The following is a 22,132-nucleotide window of genomic DNA, read 5'->3' on the forward strand; positions in this document are numbered from 1 at the left end:
TTAATTCTGATTTTACAAAAATGCAAGCCAATAAATTATTTTCAATAATAACAATAATCATAATTCTAATTCATATACTACTACTAATTATAATAATTATTATTACTATTAATGATACTACTACTAATATAGGATAATATAATATATAATTCAATATTATGTTGATGCTTATATATTTATATTTTACATGATTATTTTTATTACTTTTAATATTTATTTTGTTATTATTATCATCATCATTACTTGGGATGTAACGATTAACCGCGAGCCGGTTGAAAATCGATTCAAATGTGTGACGATTCAAATCGGTTGAGATGCTAAACAAATCACGATTCATTTAGGGGCAGGAGTTTATATGAATGTATGTCTGAGGGGAACTTACTGTCTTCAGAACAGTTTAGATTGTAGTTTTTCTTTTCATCTTGCCTCTGTATAATGCATATTAAAGTTCATAAGTGCAGCGCTGCTTTGCTTGCAGCGGAAACCAAGGAAACGCTTTAAGCACCACCTGCTGGCAGAGAGTGAATCTGCGTCTCATTCAGCTCGTCTGCTGTTTCTGTTTCATGCAGATATTTGAAAAAAAAAAAAAAAAAAAAAAGTAAACTGTGAATCGAATCGAATCGTGAGTTGAGTGAATCGTTACAGCCATAATCATTACTGATACATCCTTTTATTATTATTATATATACATATAAATGCTTTTTACAAAAATGCAAACCAACAAACAGTTATTTTAAATAATACTTTAACAGCAACAACAATAATAGTAATAATAATAATAAATGTTATTTTTAATCTTTAAACTCAATATTTTAATAACAATAATAATAATCATAATAACCATCATTTATATAAGAATTATTATTAATGATAATAAAAACAATTATTTATTTTTTCAAAAAAATGAACATTGTGTGTTCTGATAACAAAGAAACTCCATAAAGTGCAAATGTACTTTTTCAAACGGAATCTGATTATCTGAAACCGGTTTGTTTCATTTGTTTCAGCACACACACACATACACACTGCGTTTGTACATGTTACTATCAAATCGACGGCAGCGTCTTTCATCACGTTTCCTCTGTATTGCAGGTGTAGCTGTCTCCATGGCGACCAGCGTGGTTCCCGGGGACAACCTGCCCACGTATAAGCTGGTGGTGGTGGGAGACGGCGGCGTGGGGAAGAGCGCGCTCACCATACAGTTCTTCCAGAAGATCTTCGTCCCGGACTACGACCCCACCATCGAGGACTCGTACCTCAAACACACCGAGATCGACGGCCAGTGGGCCATTCTGGACGGTGAGGGCCTTCAGTTATTAAACACACAACAGAGAATCATACAGTCGTCATTTCTGACAATAAAGATTTCCGTGAGCACAAAACATTGGTAACAATTAAATACAACTAAATATTTAAGACATTTTAAAGACACAATATTAAAGCCATAAAAGTTGCAAAGAAAAGTAAATGAAAGTATTGTATTATGTACCACAAGCATATTTTGTGTTATTTTGATATTATTTTTATACTATTAGTGATATTATTATATATATTATTATATTATATTTTAGTTTGTTATGCGGTTTTGTCATCAGTGATTTATTTCAGTTAGTTAATAAGGCAACATTTCTTATTTTTAGATTTTGAGGTTTTTATTTATATTTTATAAACATTTTTGCATTTTATGTCAGTTAACTTTTGTTTTAGTTATGAATAAATAGTTCAATGTACAATACAAAGAGAAGTCATAAATTGAGAAATTATTTTTAAAGCTTAATTTAATATATTTATACATTTGTCAAATATTTTACTTTGAACTTTTAGTACAATATGTTAAAACAAAAATAACATTTAATATGCTATAATGTGCAATACAAACAGATCATAAATTAAACTTAATTTAATGCATATTTACACATTTGTTTTACTTTTAACTTTTAATATAATATATTAAAATGCAAAAATAAATATGATACCAAGTGCAATACAAAGAGAGATCATAAATTAAGAAATACATTTAAAAAAAAAAAAAAAAAAAAAAAGCTTAATTTAATACATATTTATACATTTGTCAATTATTTAATTTTAACTTTTAATGTAATATTAAAATAAGAAAAATATTTTAATATAATACCCTGTACAGTACAAAGATAAACCATACATTAAAAAATAAAATGGAAAAATGTAATTTAATTTGATTTAATTTATGAATTTGTCATATTTTTACCTTTACCTTTTAATATAATATATAAAAAAGAAATATACATACAGTATATATATGTAAAATACTTTACTTCTTTCAAATATTATCAACATAAAGAGTGAAAGGTTTCGTTTAAAAATAAAATAGTCAATAAAATAAGTAAATAGTAAATAAATGAAGTAAATACAAAACTTTCAGGGTTTGCTGTGTATATTTGTGTTTGTGCTTATTTTATCCAGTGTTTATTAATATTTTTTTACAATAATGTAAACGCTGTGTGTGTGTGTAGTTCTGGACACGGCAGGACAGGAGGAGTTCAGTGCGATGAGAGAGCAGTACATGAGGACAGGAGACGGCTTTCTCATCGTGTTTTCAGTCACTGATAAAGCCAGCTTTGAACACGTGGATCGTTTCCACCAGCTGATTCTGAGAGTGAAGGACCGGTATGAACACTTGTTTGAGTTACAGATGGATTTTCAGTGGGATTTATTGAGTGTTTTTATTGTGCGTGTGTTGCAGGGAGTCGTTTCCCATGGTTCTGGTGGCTAATAAAGTTGATCTGGTGCATTTACGCAAGATCACCAGTGAGCAGGGACGAGAGATGGCCTCCAAACACAGCGTGAGTCATTTAACACATTTAAAGGTAGGGTCAGTGATTTCTGGTAGCCAATGTTGACATTTGAAATCACCAAAACAAACACGCCCCTACCCCAAAAGGGTCTCGCCCCTATTTTGATAGCTCCGCCCCAAACATACGTATGCAACCCAGGCAACGATTAGTTCTGTGAAACAAAGCAAAACCAATGTTACACCGTGTCTACACCGGACGTGAGCGGCGCGGTGCAACAAATCCCAGACAGAAAACTGCTGCCGGGTTCTATTTATGACGTGCTGACACACATTTCAAATGGTTTTCAACGGTCGTTTGATCGCGTCCAGTGTAGGCAGACTTCAGCTGTTGTAGACACTGTAAAATATGGGAAGAAACAAAGCAACTTCGGCGTCCGATCGCAGGCCTCCGCTCCTTGAGTTCTCTCCAGCGCTAGAAAGCTGATCCGATTTACACGGGTCCTACTTCTTGCCTTATCCTTCCGCAGACGTTTTCCTCTTTAGTTTTTTATCCGCCATCTCTATCTTTCTGTCGCTCGGCTCGGCTAATGTCCGTCCCATGCACTGAACACGCTCTCCTCCACATCACGAGTAGACACGCCCCTTATTGCTGATTGGCTACAAGTTTGTTTTGCTATTCGGCTCGAATCAGTGTTTTTGAAAAATTACATACCCTAACTTTAACCTGTGAAAGAAAATTACATTTTGATTTCATGTTGACTTTTTCATTCGTTTTTCTAAATTGTTGTAAAATTATGTTGACATTATATTTTTATATTATTATTACGTTTATTATATTTATTATAAATAATTATTCATTTTTATTTAATTTTAAATATGTAATTATTATAGATCAATCCAAATTTATTTCATAATTGTTAACATTTTTCCTTATTTTTTCATAATAATGCAAACTAATGAATAAGTCACAATAAGACTAGCAGTGTTTATTAAGAAAGAGTACATTTTGATTTCATCTTTACTTTTTTTGTTCATTTTTTCAGACTGATTATTTTTATATTTTTAATTATTATTTGTATTATTTTAATGTTTAATATTATTATTACTATTGCCATTGATCGGCCCATTTGTTGTTATGTACTCTTTTGTTTATTATTTTAAAAACATTTTTTTACAATAATGCAAACCAATAACTAGTTTACAGTAAGACCAGCAATGTTATTATCTCAATTTTATTTTATGTTGTCTTTTTAATTAATTTAATTTAATAAATTTTTAATTGCTTTATTATTGTTATCATTATCTTTGTAATTTTGTATTATTGTTGTTATTGATCCATTTGCTATCTAAACCTTTATTTAATATTTTGAAAAATTAACAAATATTTTGTACAATAATGCAAACCAATAACTAGTTTACAGTAAGACCAGCAATGTTATTATCTCAATTTTATTTTATGTTGTCTTTTTAATTAATTTAATTTAATAAATTTTTAATTGCTTTATTATTGTTATCATTATCTTTGTAATTTTGTATTATTGTTGTTATTGATCCATTTGCTATCTAAACCTTTATTTAATATTTTGAAAAATTAACAAATATTTTGTACAATAATGCAAACCAATAAATAGTTTACAACAAGACCAGCAATGTTATTATATCAATTTTGATTTCACGTTGGTTTTTAATTGTTCTGTATTATTATTTTTTAATATTATTAAATATAAAAAAAAGAACATTAATTGACCGTAAATTTTTAATTGCTTTACTATTATTATCATCATATTTGTAATTTTTCATATTATTATTATTGCTGTTGTTGTTATTGATCCATTTGTTATTTAAACTTTTGTTTAATTTAAAACTTTTTTTTTTTTTTTACAACAATGCAAACCAATAACTAGTTTATAAGACCAACAATGTTATGTCAATTTTGATTTCATGTTGGCATTTTCATTCATTTTTCTATATTATTATAGAATAATATAAGTATTTTTTTATATTATTACATCATTGTTTTATTATTATTATTATTATTATTATTATTGCTCAATTGATTTGTTGATACATTGTTAATGTTATATGTTATTATTATTATTAAATTTTATTTTTGCATTTTCATATTATTATTATCTATTTATTATTTACACTTTTATTTAATGTTTTAAAAAATTTGCAAATATTCTTTACAATAATACAAACCAATAAACAGCTCATAAAAAGACAGATTCAACTTCATAATGTTCATAACAGCTTCATAATGTTCATTAAAAATTATACATTTTGATTTCATGTTGACTTTTTATTTTATGATTTTACATTGTTGTAATTATTATTATTATTAATATTATTGATTAATCCATTGTAAAGAAATTGAATCAATTTTGATTTCTTACTCAATTTTTCATTTATTTTTCTAATCAGGCATGTACTAATATTTTTTATAATAAAATAAATAATACTAATTATTATTTATAGTAGTAATATTAATATGAATAATATGTATATTTTTTAATAATGTCTACATCTACTAATTGTTGAATCTTTATGTCTTCATCACAGATCACGTATATTGAAACAAGTGCAAAGGATCCGCCCATGAATGTAGACAAAGCGTTTCACGAGCTCGTCAGAGTGATACGGTGAGTCCAATTTGACCGATTCCGCTAGCTACTATGTGTTAGCATTCCCATTCGACTCAATAGCTTTGAAGTTCATCTGGGTTTACAGTGAGCAGATCCCAGAACGGGGCCTGAAGAAGAAGAGGAAAGCCAAATGGCGGGCGGACAGACCTTCGGGTTCCCAGAGGCTGCACTGCGTCTTACTGTGACCGCACACCCTCTATCTCAATGCCACGTCAATGCCGCGATGATGACTCTGTGACTCGGACTGTTAAAACACACACACACACACACACACATATACAGCTATGATAATATCCAGGAACTAATGAACACAGCTTGAATATTCCATAATTAATGGCGAAATTCCCAAAAATGTGGAATATTAGCTATTTTTCATGAGATTTTCTTAGCAGGTGATACCTGGATGAAATGTCAGGATTCTAGCGCTGTTCACTCACGTTATCTCTCAGAGAACAATTCAGAGACACACTTTCTGAGGCCTTGTTTTGTATTGTGTTTCTATATTTATTGTGCTGAATTCTATATTGTTAAGTGATTGTTAATACAGCATAACGGCTTTGAAAAAACAAGGGAACAGACGGGATTCAAGTTGCACATCTGGTATACGCTTAGGAGGCGGGGGAAATACTGGTTACCATAGTTAAGCAATTATTTTTATGAAGAAAATTAACAATAGAAAAAAACGCATTGAGGTTACACACAACACTAAAATAACGCTAAACATGTATAACACGTAATTAATAGCACAAAGTATGTAAAAGTTTTTACATAAAATGTTTTATAAATTTTTAATAATTTCAAAAACTATTTACCATAAAAGTGCTTGTTAAATATACAGTTTTACTACATATAGTAATGTAACATACTGTTAACCAATTAACAATCATCATTCATCAACTTTGCATTTATGTCTCTCAATTCTGAGTTTGTCTCACAATTCTGAGTTTATGTCTCTCAATTCTGAGTTTATGTCTCTCAATTCTGAGTTTATGTCTCTCAATTCTGAGTTTATGTCTCAATTCTGAGTTTGTCTCACAATTCTGAGTTTATATCTCTCAATTCTGAGTTTGTCTCACAATTCTGAGTTTATATCTCTCAATTCTGAGTTTGTCTCACAATTCTGAGTTTATATCTCGCAATTCTGAGTTTATGTCTCGTAATTCTGAGTTTATGTCTCGCAATTCTGAACTTGTCCCGCAAGTTTAAATCTCGTAATTCTGAGTTTACGTCTCGCAAGTTTAAATCTCGCAATTCTGAGGTTGTCTCACAATTCTGAGTTTATATCGCGCAATTCTGAGTTTATGTCTCACAATTCTGAGTTTATATCTCGCAATTCTGAGTTTATATCTTACAATTCTGAGTTTATGTCTCGCAATTCTGAGTTTATATCTCTCAATTCTGAGTTTATATCTCCCAATTCTGAGTTTGTCTCACAATTCTGAGTTTATGTCTCACAATTCTGAGTTTACGTCTCGCAATTCTGAGTTTATGTCTCGCAAAATTCTGAGTTTATGTCTCGCAATTCTGAGTTTATGTCTCGCAATTCTGAGTTTATATCTCGCAAATCTGAGTTTATATCTCGCAATTCTGAGTTTATAACTCGCAATTCTGAGTTTATATTTAGCAATTCTGAGTTTATATTTAGCAATTCTAAGTTTATATCTGGCAGTTCTGAGTGTACATCCCACAACTCAAGTTAAAAATGGTCGCCCTCACACTTGAATAAAAAATTTGGTGGATATTCTTTTATTTTCCACTTAGAAATGCATGGGTAACTATGGTAACCTGGATTTGTTTATCCCGATGTTAAACCATGCCTCCGATTTGTGATGTGTCGCTTGTATGTATAAAAACTCCCAAAAAAGAAAGTTGCTGTTCTTACATCAGCACACTGATGACAATATATAATGTTATTAATCAGGATTGTAGATCAAGACTATCACGATGAAAGTTTTGTACATTCGATGCCTGATCTCAATTACGTTGCCATAAACTGAGTCAATCAGTAATTGCACAGAAACGTTACAGTGTTACATTTGAGTCATTAGATCAAGCGATTGATCTTGTGTTTTTTTTTCTGCTTGTCTTGAATGCATCGTCACTTTACTTTAAACGTGTTTTTGCTCATTTCGAAGTTCTCATTGATGTTTTGAATGTATCGTATGTTATTCTATATGCCAATTTTGCTTTTGATGTTTCAAGTCCAGCTTTAGTGTTTAGCATATTAAAGGAAGGAACATCATCCTAGAAGCCCGTTTAGGCGTTTTGTGATTGTATACTGCTCTTGTTTTCTGTGTTATTTTAACTTTGGAATCTGTTTTGTTTCAAAGAATGGTTGTTCTCCTTACATTTTCAGTTTTGTTTGAAACTTGGTGCAAATTTTGTGGTTCAGTTATACTGACCTTTTCGTTTTTTGAAGTAATTTATTATACAAATTACATGTATACTGTAATTATGTTTGTATGAAGATCATTAAGACCAATTAAGGCCAAAAACTACTCTGAAAAAGAAGGGATTTTTTTGCATCAGGAGTATTGTAAGAATTTGTAAAGTGGAATATAAACATATTATAATAAAAATCAAATAAATCAATTGTGCACTCGTTACTTTTATTTTATTTGAATCAACAATAATTTAGTAGTTCTAAAGGTGAATTTTCCCATATTGTAGTTATCTTGGCTTTGGATTTTTCTTAGAAAGTGTTTACACATAGCTATATATAATACTTAATACTAGAAAATTTGGCTTTGTTATAAATAGCACACTACTTTACCATACGATTACTATTTCCATAAGATTTTGGGGTATTTTATTCCAACCAGCCTTTGTTTATGTTACCTTTTCAGCCACACGATGGCGCTATTTACTAGAAAACACTAGTTCTCACACAAAGTGAACACTTCCAAGTCACTTCAACCCAGCCCTTTTATCCACAAACATCCTTATTTTTATGCGACCTACTTTACATGAGAGGAACACGTACTAATGTCTACACATAATGCTCATAATTATTATAATAGTAGCCTATAAACTTCATTCACAGGCAGACTCAATAATTCCACACCCAAACGTAATTAGTAAACAGAAGAAATGCTTGTGAAACTAAGTGTTCTTAATTGATCATAAACCATTATATTCATGATGATAAAAGGTTTGCAGCACTTTCTGAATGGATTTGAGCATGGAAAGCTAGTGATTTGGCTCTTGTTATTCTGCCAGTCACACAGTCACTGTGACAAAAGAAAGCAATTCAAGGTCAAGGTTCCTGTAGGCCTACAACAAAAAGAGATTTGTATTCGGCTCACTGCACGATCACTTCAGTATATATTTTGCTTTTATGGTCTTTTTTCTACATGTATTCCTCATTCTTTTCACTGATGGATGGATTTTGACATTTAATCTTCAAAGGGTTCCATCAACTGAAACAGCTTTCAGACATCAAGAATAAACTGTTAAACTTGAACCAACCAAAGGGATTTGTCCCCAAAATCTAAGTTTCACATTTGCATTATAAAACAAAGTCACAAGGCTAAATCTCTGGACTTTTCAGATCCTCAAACCATCATGAGAATATAAAAATGTTTCTGTAAAGTTCCTTTAAGGGAAAGTTAAATGAGTATTCTGAGTGCAGTAAAAGTTGAACACCATGGCATTTGATTTACGAGAGACGAACCCAAATTGCGTTCTGTGGTAAAATACATTTCAAACATAAACCGCGCATGCTACTCTGAACTATTGAATAAACGTCTACAAAATGAGGTAACATGGCAAACACACAGTAATAGGCCTACACACTGTTTCGAAAGTATAATATAATGTATATTCTACGTGTTAGGCATTGACTGCTCTATATTTTTTGTAAATCAGTGCTGTTAAAAAGATTTTACTGTATCGCTTCGCCATCTCTCTCTCTCATTTTCTGTCAAACGCAGATAATTGACGTGTACGTTTCGAAACGGCTTTGAAGGACTTGAGCATAATTTTTACTGTATGCATAGCATAAACACTTATAGAAGGCCAAACGCAAATGCCTTGCGTTAAACCAGGGGTGCCCAAACTCGGTCCTGGAGGGCCGGTGTCCTGCAGAGTTTAGCTCCAGCCCTAATCAAACACACCTGCACCAGCTAATCAAGCTCTTACTAGGCATACTATAACTTCCAGGCAGGTGTGTTGAGGCAAGTTGGAGCAAAACTCTACAGGACACTGGCCCTCCAGGACCGAGTTTGGACACCCCTGCGTTAAACCAAGAAAGCTTAATGCATCTAATTAGGTAAGACGCCACAGGCCAAGATCTTTAAAGTAGCACACACTGTATAAAGGTCCTCCTAAATATAATTTTCACAACTTTCAAAGCTGTTTTATTGAGTTTTTGTCAACAGAAAGATGTTTCATCAGCTGAACAATCTGTATGTTGTTAAACATACAACCCATTAAACGCACTACTTCTCGCCTTTTTGAAACTTTTTATTTTCATGATTATGATTGATATTATGATTTTTCATTTATACATAGGTCTCTTACTTGATTTTTGTTTGTATGTTATAATAGCTACAGTGGGGCTGTGTGCTGAAAATATGTTGAAAAGTGATGAAGACTAAAGGTACGTTTAAAGGTACAATTGTTCTAAAAACTAAAAAGATTCACGTACAGATGACAATGTTGTCAAAGCAATGTCCTTTCACACAGACCAACGAAAATAACTAAAAACACTGTTTTGCATGCCAGGTCAGTAGGCAATGGCACTTTGTAAAGACACACTAAGCGCCTGCACGCATACACATCCCTATAGATTGAAAACATAATAGGCTACGCATGTGCATGTTTTTCATGCACATGCGTCACATTACTGTTTTTCAGAAATTTGCGCTTTTGTAGTTTACAAAAGATGATAACAGTATAGTTTTCAAAAATGTGCACTTTTAAATCAGTTCCAAAATGCTGTTGTTACGTAAATGAACAGCTAAAATGTGTAAAAGTTTTCTGGTTTTAGTTGAAAACCGTGTCAAGTAAACGCCGCTGATTCTGGTCTAACTGAACCCAGAACATTCCTTCAACTTTTGCACTGAAAGAAATTATCTCTAACTGTAAAGTGTAACTATACAGTGAGGTTCTTGCTGCTTCCAGGTTTTCTTCCGATAATCATGCTCTCTGGCAGACCAGAGTTAAAAGAAAAACGGAGGGCATTCAATTGGTCTTTTCTGACAAATAATCCTTGAAGGAGAACAAAAAAATGTGCAGTATAACTGATTTCCTCTTGAATTTCCAGTCACCGTTCAGGGGGAATTGAACTGTGACTGCAAAGAATATGAGCTTCTTTAGTAATGATGTCGTCTGCTGTCAGTCTGTTTCCAGTTAGAAGAAACCCTGAGGTCTCCTTTTTCTCTGTTCTGGAACTTTTGTTTTCTTCTTTGTTTCTCGGCTTCTTCTTGGATAGGATCTCTTTAGCCAAGTGTTGTTTCTAACACAGACCGACTCTCATTTCAATTATTCCTCCAGTAAAGACAAGACTGAGAAAATCAATCGCCCACAATGCATTGCAGCATAACAAATGGAGTATCATGGGAGAATGTCAATACGGTGTGATTGAGTATTGTCTATCTGAATACGTGATAGTACGCTGACTACACAATCTTTTATCATACCTGAATGAGAGGGACGTTTGGGAGAATAGCGAATAAAATTGTGTTCCCGAAAATCACATTGTGGGGGAAGAACAAGTGTGAATGGCGTTAATGAGGGTGTCAGGCTGAAGAGACAAGGTCATTTGGAGCGAGAAAACTATAATAAGACAGACAGCAGGCCATTGTGATGGATACACATATACATGCAATGAGAAATTAAAGGAATAGTTTACCCAAAGATGGAAATTCTATCATCATTTAATCACCTTGTGTAGTTCCAAACCTGCACACTCTTGGAAAATAAAGGGTCCAAAATTCTGTTTTTACAGTGATGCCATAGTAGAAGAACCCTTTTAGGACCATTTTTTCCAGAAGAAAAAAAAACTTTTTTTTGTTAGGTTTTGTGGATGTTAAAGGTTCTTCGTGAACTATCAATGCCAATAAAGGACTTTTATTTTTTAAGATTGGACTGACTTTCTGTGGAACAGTCAGAAAATGTGTAATAATTAACAACCAAATGCACTGTAAATTCTATTGTACATAATTTTAAATTATAATACATAAATATTTAAATATATAATAAATATCAAAGTAATGTATAAAATTTATAGAATATATTATAAGCTTATATTTGAGATTAAACAAATATTTATATAAATATTTGTTTAATCTTTTAATAAAAAAATATTCCATCACTGAAAATATTGATAAAAAACCCTCCGATCCAGTGTAAGATCCATCAAACTTCTGAGTCTTTCGGAGTGAGTCTTTTTGAATGAGTCTTTAAAAGGACCGAGTTGACAACGAGTCATTTGTTGTGAATCAGACTGCACTGTATATTTTTGATTCATAAGATGATGTTCCTCACTGCAGAACGCAAGACCCAAGGGTGAAGGTTGGATCCAGATCCAACTCCTCCCACCTTACATATCCCCAAACCTACCCATCTCCACCCGCTGAACCCTAAACCTACCCATCTCAACCCCTAATCCTACCCATCTCCACCCGCTGATCCCTAAACCTACCCATCTCCACCCCTAATCCTACCCATCTTCACCCGCTGATTCCTAGACCTACCCATCTCAACCCTAATCCTACCCATCTCCATCCGCTGATCCCTAAACCTACCCATCTCAACCACTAAACCTACCCATCTCCACCCCTAATCCTACCCATCTTCACCAGCTGATTCCTAGACCTACCCATCTCAACCCTAATCCTACCCATCTCCACCCGCTGATCCCTAACCCTACCCATCTCCACCCTAATCCTACCCATCTCCACCCGCTGATCCCTAAACCTACCCATCTCAACCCCTAATCCTACCCATCCTCACCCGCTGATCCCTAAACCTACCCATCTCAAACCCTAATCCTACCCATCTCCACCCGCTGATCCCTAAACCTACCCATCTCAACCCCTAATCCTACCCATCCTCACCCGCTGATCCCTAAACCTACCCATCTCATGATTCCTAAACCTACCCATCTCAAACCCTAATCCTACCCATCTCCACCCGCTGATCCCTAAACCTACCCATCTCAACCCCTAATCCTACCCATCCTCACCCGCTGATCCCTAAACCTACCCATCTCAAACCCTAATCCTACCCATCTCCACCCGGATAAAAGGACGATCTTGAGGGGGGGAAAAAATCGCGATTAATCGAAACGCTCCCTGAAGACTTATGTTGATTTTCATGCCGCCGGGCACGTTCAGCTCATTACTGTCAATTATCCTCACATTCTTTTCCAAATCCCATACATCCCATCCGTCCATCACAACACCCACCTGATGCAGATCAGAATCTCTGATGTCCCAGATCACAACACAACAACAAGGGAAGCAAAGCTTCATCTAATTGCATTCATCGGTCTCTCTCTGCGTGGCTCTAGCTGTATAATTAGCAGGTGCAAATATCAGAGCACTCAGAAACCCTGTGTTCAAGGTTTTAAAATGGAGAAATCGTTATATATGTGCGTGTACAAATGCAACCTCATTATCTGAAGTGTTTTTTATATAGTTGGTTGTGTTTTTTTTGTTGTTGTGGTTTTGCATGTAAGTGTCCGAGACCCTAATCCTACCCATCTCCACCCGCTGATCCCTAAACATACCCATCTCCACCCCTAATCCTACCCATCTCCACCCGCTGATCCCTAAACATACCCATCTCCACCCCTAATCCTACCCATCTCCACCCGCTGATCCCTAAACCTACCCATCTCAAACCCTAATCCTACCCATCTCCACCCGCTGATCCCTAAACCTACACCCGCTGATCCCTAAACCTACCCATCTCCACCCGCTGATCCCTAAACCTACCCATCTCAACCCCTAATCCTACCCATCTCCATCCGCTGATTCCTAAACCTACCCATCTCCACCCGCTGATCCCTAAACCTACCCATCTCAACCCCTAATCCTACCCATCTCCACCCGCTGAACCCTAAACCTACCCATCTCCACCCCCTAAACCTACCCATCTCCACCCCCTGTGGATGTAACTTCGCCCCCTGGATCTTGTGTACAGCAGTGAGGGGCTACCGGTAAATCGGGTCAGCGCTGCATGTTTTTAATTGACTGAAAAGAACTGATTAAAAGAGTCACTTGTTGTTCAATCGGACTACTCGTGTTTTTAATTCACTAAAAAGAACCAGTTTGTGATTCATTGTGTTCAACGTTATCTCTTGCAGCAGGTAAAAATTTATAAAAATATGCTTATTCTTTCTTTTGCTTTGGGGCTGTAAATTCAGCACATCGCCACTGAACATAAGTGAAAGTTTAGGATAAAAGGACGATCTTGAGGGGGGGAAAAAATCGCGATTAATCGAAACGCTCCCTGAAGACTTATGTTGATTTTCATGCCGCCGGGCACGTTCAGCTCATTACTGTCAATTATCCTCACATTCTTTTCCAAATCCCATACATCCCATCCGTCCATCACAACACCCACCTGATGCAGATCAGAATCTCTGATGTCCCAGATCACAACACAACAACAAGGGAAGCAAAGCTTCATCTAATTGCATTCATCGGTCTCTCTCTGCGTGGCTCTAGCTGTATAATTAGCAGGTGCAAATATCAGAGCACTCAGAAACCCCGTGTTCAAGGTTTTAAAATGGAGAAATCGTTATATATGTGCGTGTACAAATGCAACCTCATTATCTGAAGTGTTTTTTATATAGTTGGTTGTGTTTTTTTTGTTGTTGTGGTTTTGCATGTAAGTGTCCGAGAATGTGGGCGACCAAAAATAAAGGAAAGCTCGTAATTACGGTTAGTATTTCCTCATTTGGAGCTGGTTCGCACAGCCTGTAAGAAAGAGACATCACAAATGAGCTCTGATGTCGCAGCTGGAGAGCAAATTAAGAGCTTTAAGGCTTGTGCTCAGAATTTCCTGGAGAAACAAATCCCCACATTTCAGAATCTCAACAAAGTTCAAACTTTTCTAAGAGTCGTCAAGTTACTAAGTCTGCAAGCGAAGTCAGAAATATTTCACAATATTTCTGGGACATGCTATTTACATTAATTTTGCGACTCTATAACTGTATTTTAAAACTATTTTGTTTTACACCAGGTAGGCTAAAAATTCCGCCATCTTGGATTTTGACGTTTTCACACCTTTTCGTGCAATCTCTGCGTGGCTCTAGCTGTATAATTAGCAGGTGCAAATATCAGAGCACTCAGAAACCCCGTGTTCAAGGTTTTAAAATGGAGAAATCGTTATATATGTGCGTGTACAAATGCAACCTCATTATCTGAAGTGTTTTTTATATAGTTGGTTGTGTTTTTTTGTTGTTGTGGTTTTGCATGTAAGTGTCCGAGAATGTGGGCGACCAAAAATAAAGGAAAGCTCGTAATTACGGTTAGTATTTCCTCATTTGGAGCTGGTTCGCACAGCCTGTAAGAAAGAGACATCACAAATGAGCTCTGATGTCGCAGCTGGAGAGCAAATTAAGAGCTTTAAGGCTTGTGCTCAGAATTTCCTGGAGAAACAAATCCCCACATTTCAGAATCTCAACAAAGTTAAAACTTTTCTAAGAGTCGTCAAGTTACTAAAGTCTGCAAGCGATGTCAGAAATATTTCACAATATTTCTGGGATATGCTATTTACATTAATTTTGCGACTCTATAACTGTATTTTAAAACTATTTTGTTTTACACCAGGTAGGCTAAAAATTCCGCCATCTTGGATTTTGACGTTTTCACACCTTTTCGTGCACTTTTGTATGATTTTAGAAACTTAGGTCTCCTTAAAGAGATATTTCACCCAAAAATGAAAATTATCCCGTGATTTATTCACCCTCAAGCCATCCTAGGTATATATGACTTTCTTCTTTCAGACATTGGAGTTATATTAAAAAAATGTCCTGGTTCGTCCAAGATTTATAATGGCAGTGAATGGTGGTCAAGATTTTGAAGCAAAATAGCATGCATAAAAAGTACTCCACATGACTCTAGGGGTCAATAAAGGCCTTTAGAAGAGAAGCCACGTGTTTGAGTAAGATAAAAATCCATCTATAAAACTTTATAAAGCGTAATCTCTAGCTTCCGCTAACTGTCGCACGCATGTTCATTACAGAGTGGCGTTCCAGCGGATGACGTAGGGCGTAGCATAAGCTTCTGTGACAATATGCTATAGTCTCGCGAGAACCAAGTTTTGTTTACAGCGAAGGAAAACAAGTCTCCACTTGGCTTATATCGAAATCCTCCGACATATTGCTTTACAAATCCTCGTTTTGTAATTCTAATTCATGATCAGTGTTTTGCTCTCTCCTCTCTCCTGTGATTTTGTCACTTCTCTCCAGAGCTTACGCTACGCCTAAGTCCTATGTCATCCGCTGAAACGCCACTCTCTCAAACACTAGATGCTAGAGATTAGTTTATAAAGATTTAAGTATGGATATTTTTCTTACACAAATGCTGCACTTCAGACAGCCTTTATTAACCCATTGAAGTTGCATGGAGCACTTTTCCATGTTTAATGGATGCAAATTTTTTGGCCTTCAAAATCTCAACACCCATTCACTGCCATTATAAAGCTTGGAACAGCCAGGACATTTTTTTTAATATAACTCCGATTGTATTCGTCTGAAAGAAGATAGTATACACCAAGAACAGAATGGAAATCATGGGGTAATTTTCATTTTTGTGTGATCTATCTACTGCTGGTAAAGAAAATCGACATTCACTTAGAACTTTTGTATATTTTTGTCTTGAACTTGACCACTGAAGCAAGGCTGATACTTAAATGAATCATAACTGAGAAGAAATAACAACATATTCCTAGGGGAAATGATACACCCGCAAATAAAACAGCAGATAAAAAACGCACCTTCAGAAATGAAACTCTTCAGATGAGATAAAACGCATTGAACGGTGGAAGTGCAGCAGTGCCGGTAATGAAGCCATCATCAGCAAGTTAACGCTTGACTGGATTCCATGATGAGATATGAAACCATGGCTTGGTGGTAATTCCTTTAGCTGTACGAATTCTACCTCAAGCCGTTAATTACATGCTAGATAAGACAATACAATACAATACAGTGACTGAAAACATCGTTTTTTTGCACTGGTGATCTGGGGAAAATGTGATTTCTGCTATCGTCTGCCTGAAACATCCCCCAAAAATAAGAGAGGTTCTTTTCACAGATTGTGAGGAAAAAAACTTTGCTGATGTCACTTTTACACAAGACTTACACAAGAGCAAGCATTCAGAGGGTTTCAAAAATAAATCTGCCACTGAATTGTTGTTTTTAACCCAGGGGACCTCGCTGAAGGCAAGTGTATTGAAAGGTCGGTTCAGGCGAAGACCATTAACATGGGTTTCACTCGCTAAGCTTGTCGTAGTGGCTAATAAGCACAGGAAGTGCAGGAAAAGGAAGAGAGGTGGGACACTTTGCATTGATGCATTTGCTAATGGCGTCAGAAATTCACAACATTAACGATGGCAGGGACATAAAAAGGTACAAGCGTAATTTGAGAGAAAGTGACATTTTGTCACCTGCTCTTACACAATGGCCATCATTAAAGTTAATCATTTTCCATTTCCTTTCCATTAAAAAACTTTGTGTGCATGTTCAAAAGGGCAAAGCATCAGTTGTTTTTCACACAAGGCAAATCAATATTCGCACGAGTCTGAAGACATTTATTCAGCTTTATAATAGGGAAAATTGGATGGATGTGGTCTGATTTTTGCAGTTTAGGCAAGAAAGTCTGCCTCCGACTGATCTAAATGAAATTCAATTGCATATATGATCTCCAAGAGGACAATGTTCAGATGCTCTTTCAGTCCTCCAGAAACTTACTGGAGATGTAAGTATTGTTTCAATAAAATATGAATGATAAAATTCCCAAGAGAAATAAGAGACTGAATGAATGAATGATGCATTTTCATTTAATTCATTCAGAAATAAGAGACATAAAATGAGACAATATAGCAAAAATATATAACAAAAGTGTTAAAAATAAATAACAAAATTATTTTTAACAAATGTAATTTTAAAACACAGAAATATACATTGATGAGAATTCTGTTGACAATTATTGATAAGTTTCCTGCTTCTGCAATTTTTCAGATCCTTCTGAGCAGTTTGAGACATTATTGAGACCTCATTTGAAACGATGGCATGATAATTAAGTAAATTATATATATATATATATATATATATGCTGAAGCATGAAGCATTTAATTTATTTTAAACTTTAATTTTACAGGAAAGAGATCATAAAGCATCACGCACATCATGATCAAAACATCTGATGAATCTCAACACTAGTTTTTAATTATAAAATAAAAAATTTCACTGGAAAAGCAAAAAAGGAAAGCTGAACCTCAGCACAAACTTTTCTGGTTTATATAATCTGATTTGTTAAAGTCCTTGACTTGATATTAAAATCTCAGACTTCTGAGAAATCATTGAGACATTATTGAGACCTCATTATGACGACATGAGATTTTTAGGAAAATCTCAAGACACAAGAAACTTATGAAAAAGTCTCAACTGGCTATCCATTTAAAATGAAAGAAGATATTACTAAAAATTGAATTAAAGAGACATCGTTTGTCCTTTCTGGCCTGCTAAATAAATAAATGTATGTTAATATCCATCACATCTTTTCAAAGATTCATATTTCACATATGTGGATTTGTATTTTGAGCTATTTTCCCCTATAATTCATATTTCTGTGTGATTGAACAGGAGTCCTGCTGAGAAAGGTTATGTAACTGTAATCACAGTATGAACACATAACCCGACTCCTACGGGGCCACAAATGGCTGTGCAGTCAATTTCAACTCGGAAGCAAGACACATTAAGAGCGTCCAGGGGAAACCAACGGTAAACACTTCAGTCTATTAAGGCTTATATTCCAGATAAAGCATTTATGGCTGAAATTTAAATTACATTACTATTTCACTGTGTGTGTGTGTAACCTGTTGTGATCTTCAAACACAGCTGCTGTATTCAATGGGACTTTTACTTTTACGGTGCCAGTGTCAGCACATTTTTTAGCGTGACTTCATTAGTGTTCATACTTATTCAAATGTAACACGTTGTAGCATATTTTACTGTTTGTGTTTGGCATATCGATTGATATTGTACATATGGAATGATACATACAATATTAACATATGAACCGCTTCAAATTTTTACATATAACATATTGTTAGATTAAAAAGTTTCAAGATGTAACATTCTGTATGAAGCCTCTGTTTAGGTTTATATCAGGGTTATTATCTTTAATATATATATATATATATATATATATATATATAACATTTTACTTAAATTTATTTCATTTTATCTAGTTGGCAATGCACCATTTCTAATTAGTACTAAATGTACTAAAAGAACTAAAACTTAAATAAAATTAATACAATATGTTTAAGTGCGTTTATTACACTTTTGAATGAAACATCAATGCACAATACATTCAAAACAATTTAAGAAAGACATTTACTCATAAATTACAGTAAAAAAAATAGCTTGATGTAAAATTTGTACAATTAAAACATTCATGCCAAGCAATGCCCAACTGATTTTTATTTCTTGCTAAAGGCGTAACCTAAACCGCAAAGCATCACTCTGATCATTGGGTCGCATTCATGAAACTCGAGCAGAATTAATATATTATGTGAATTTATTGGTGAAAATCTACTGCACGACATTTTACGCATAGACGGTTTTGCAAACAATTCTACAGACAAAAGACACGAATGTGTTTAAATGCTTTGTAAAACCACGCTTGCATAACCTGTAACAGAATGAAGAAAATTTACATAACATGTTTTACGAGCTATTTACGCAGAAAATCATTTAACTTGTTTCATGAATGAGTCCCGCTGTTTGATTTCACTGAACAACATAATTTGATCGCAAACATAAACCCACAGCTTGACACTTGATGAAGGATATATTTACACATAGTTAATTTACCAAACTTAACAATGTAAACAGTCTTATACGGCAGTGCGATAGCACTAATTTCCAGCAAAAAAGAGTGCAAATGTCAACACAAATCTTTCTCGCAAGGCTTAGAATGAGTGAAACTAACCGATCCTAACCAAATATTTTTTTCATGCATTATACGACACGTACGGCATCTTTGTTGGACTATTTGCGATACTTTTACAAGTCAACATGAAAATCAAAATGGACTCAATTTACTTTCTTAAAGGAATCGTTTCACTGGAAAAATCAATGCTATGGATAGAGGACTTTAAAAAATTTTTATTTAAAAATGTCTTGATGTTTTTGGTTTTTTACAAACATGCAGCTTTTTGTTTTTCAAGACATTAACTGATGGACTGGAGTGGTGTGGATTGTTGTGATGTTTTTATCAGCTGTTTGGACTCATTCTGACGGCACCCATTCACTTCAGAGGATCCACTGATGAGCAAGTAATGTAATGCTACATTTCTCCAAATCTGATGAAGAAACAAACTCATCTACATCTTGGATGGCCTGAAGGTGAGTACATTTTCAGCAAATTTTCATTTATTATTTCGTCATTAATTACTCCCCCTCGTGAGTACATGCTCCATGCCGTGTTTACAATCGGGCCCAGTAGCGCCATACGTATCCCTTCTAGCGTTAACCGTAAACAAGGCACGGCGCTTGTGTTCAACACAATCACGCCGGATCTGGGTCAGCGCCGGCGCCGCCACATGCTTGCGTCATGGTACTGTCGTGAACGCGCGTCCACAAGTGATGCAGTAGAGACGAAAATGTGGAATTATTTTAGTTTTCTTTGCGCAAAAAAGTATTTGTTGCTTCGTAACATTACAGTTGAACCACTGATGTCACATGGACTACTTTGTTGATCGTCTTGGTACTTTTCTGTGCCTTGAACGCGGTAGTTCCCTTGCTGTCTATGGGAGGGTAAGAGAGCCCTCGGATTTGATCAAAATATCTTTATTTGTGTTCTGAAGGTGAGCGAAGGTCTATGGATTTGGAACAACATGAGGGTGAGTAAATAATGACAGAATTTTCATTTTTGGGTGAAATATCCCTTTAAGACATGTTTTAGGTCCATTCCAAAGAAAAACGTACATTTTTGCTTTAGTATTCTTTAATTAAAAATTATGCTACTTTTGAGGCGGCTTTCCTTTTAAAGCCGTTTTCACCTTTATTTTGTTTTTGGATAACGCTAACAAATAGCCAAATAGCTATTTAGGCACTATTTTAGCAAATTACATTCCATTCCGATATATAACGCCCGATTTCTACAATCAAATCAATTCCGGAAGAATAAATTATATATTTTTTTAAATTAAAATCCTGTTTTAATCGTAAATACGTTGCTTTTCAAAAGTAAAATTGGTTGCAAAAGGCAATTCACGTTAAACGAAGTCTGTGTTTTAAAGTACTTCCTCGTCCTCTTGATCCAAACTGTTGTACCTCACCGATAAAGAATCCTTCAGTGACATTTTGTCAGTGCATTTGGAGATTTCCGGAGTGGTGATGTCATCAGGACAACATCTGACGTCATCAGAATCCGTGTGGGATGAGCTCTGTCCGCTTTCTTCGAAACAGATGCTGAGGGCTTCCTGTCGTACAGCGATGTGGTTGACGCCTTTGAGCATGATGTCGTCGATGTGTTTGGCCTCCTCTTCGATTTCTTCTGGAATGGAAGGTGGTAGGCTTTCGATGTCCGAGTTGCTGAAGACGTATCCAGGCAAGGTGGTGTGTATTTGCGAGCCATGCACAAGCGAGCCGACGCTGGGCAGAGCGGCGCAGCGGTACACCCTGCTGGTGAGGAGAGCAGAACTGCGGGTCACTGAGGTCAGCTGGGATTGGATGCTGGCGCCGCTGCTGTTCAGGACCGTCCCATAGCGGTAGTTAGCCAAAACGACGGGACCTTTCCAGTCAAATGCAAGTGTCCAGCGGAGCCAGGTCTTCCGGATTTCTGTCTGGACCTGGGAGAGAACAATAACGAGCAAAATGAATGTTGTGCGCTGACTTTCTACAAAACCTTTGAAAGGTTGAGAGAAAATGAATAATCACTTTGAATACAAACTTTGCTGAAGTGGCAGTATTTGAAATATTAATGTTGGTCCACCCACACTTACCTCTCCATTGCAGAAGCAGTAAATAATGGAGACAAAAAATCCCTGAAAGAGAGCGATAAACACAAGTGAACGGAAAACCTTAACAACACACATAATATAATATCATGAGTAATATAAAGTTTCTTGCCTAACTTTATTCATTATTTATTATTAATTTGGTTCTTTCTTATACTAAAAAAAAACTAAACTTTTTGGTTTCTCATTAAAAACTAATTTCTGGTTTCACGGTTTAATTTATTATTAAATATATTTATTATTTAAAAAAAAGCAAACAAAAGAGGAAAAAATAATATATATATATATATATATATATTATTTTGGTTATGTGTGTGTGTGTGTGTGCGATGCAATCTAGGAAAACCCACCACATGGTGAAATTTTACAGCTTCTTCAGTCTGCTGCCATCAGGGAGGAGACTGCGGAGTCTCCAGGCCAGGACCAGCAGACTGAAGGACAGCTTCATCCATCAGGCTGTCAGAAAGCTGAACTCCCTCCCGACCTTGCCCCCCTCCCCTCTTTTGCC

The 22,132-nt window shown here is 35.2% G+C and overlaps 2 protein-coding genes across 2 annotated transcripts in view; one reads left to right on the plus strand and one right to left on the minus strand.

The window, feature by feature from the left end:
- The first annotated feature begins 1,096 nt into the window (after positions 1 to 1,096).
- On the plus strand, positions 1,097 to 6,116 carry LOC107587007 (ras-related protein M-Ras-like). The gene is made up of 5 exons (XM_016274602.1): positions 1,097 to 1,299; positions 2,493 to 2,646; positions 2,723 to 2,822; positions 5,336 to 5,415; positions 5,504 to 6,116. The coding sequence occupies exons 1-5, from the start codon at positions 1,107 to 1,109 to the stop codon at positions 5,601 to 5,603; spliced, it is 627 nt and encodes a 208-aa protein (XP_016130088.1). The 5' UTR covers positions 1,097 to 1,106; the 3' UTR covers positions 5,604 to 6,116.
- Positions 6,117 to 20,869: 14,753 nt separating this feature from the next.
- LOC107587008 (parathyroid hormone 2 receptor-like) overlaps positions 20,870 to 22,132 on the minus strand; it is a 27,338-nt gene continuing 26,075 nt past the window's right edge. Inside the window, exons 12-13 of the mRNA XM_016274603.1 lie at positions 21,610 to 21,651; positions 20,870 to 21,456 (exon numbers count right to left, since the gene is read on the minus strand). Of these exons, the coding sequence (XP_016130089.1) occupies positions 20,899 to 21,456; positions 21,610 to 21,651 (600 nt within the window). The 3' untranslated portion in view covers positions 20,870 to 20,898. The remainder of the gene's footprint in view (positions 21,457 to 21,609; positions 21,652 to 22,132) is intronic.

Source organism: Sinocyclocheilus grahami, unplaced genomic scaffold, assembly GCF_001515645.1.
Source record: "Sinocyclocheilus grahami isolate Dianchi unplaced genomic scaffold, SAMN03320097.WGS_v1.1 scaffold87.1, whole genome shotgun sequence".
Lineage (NCBI taxonomy): Eukaryota > Metazoa > Chordata > Actinopteri > Cypriniformes > Cyprinidae > Sinocyclocheilus > Sinocyclocheilus grahami.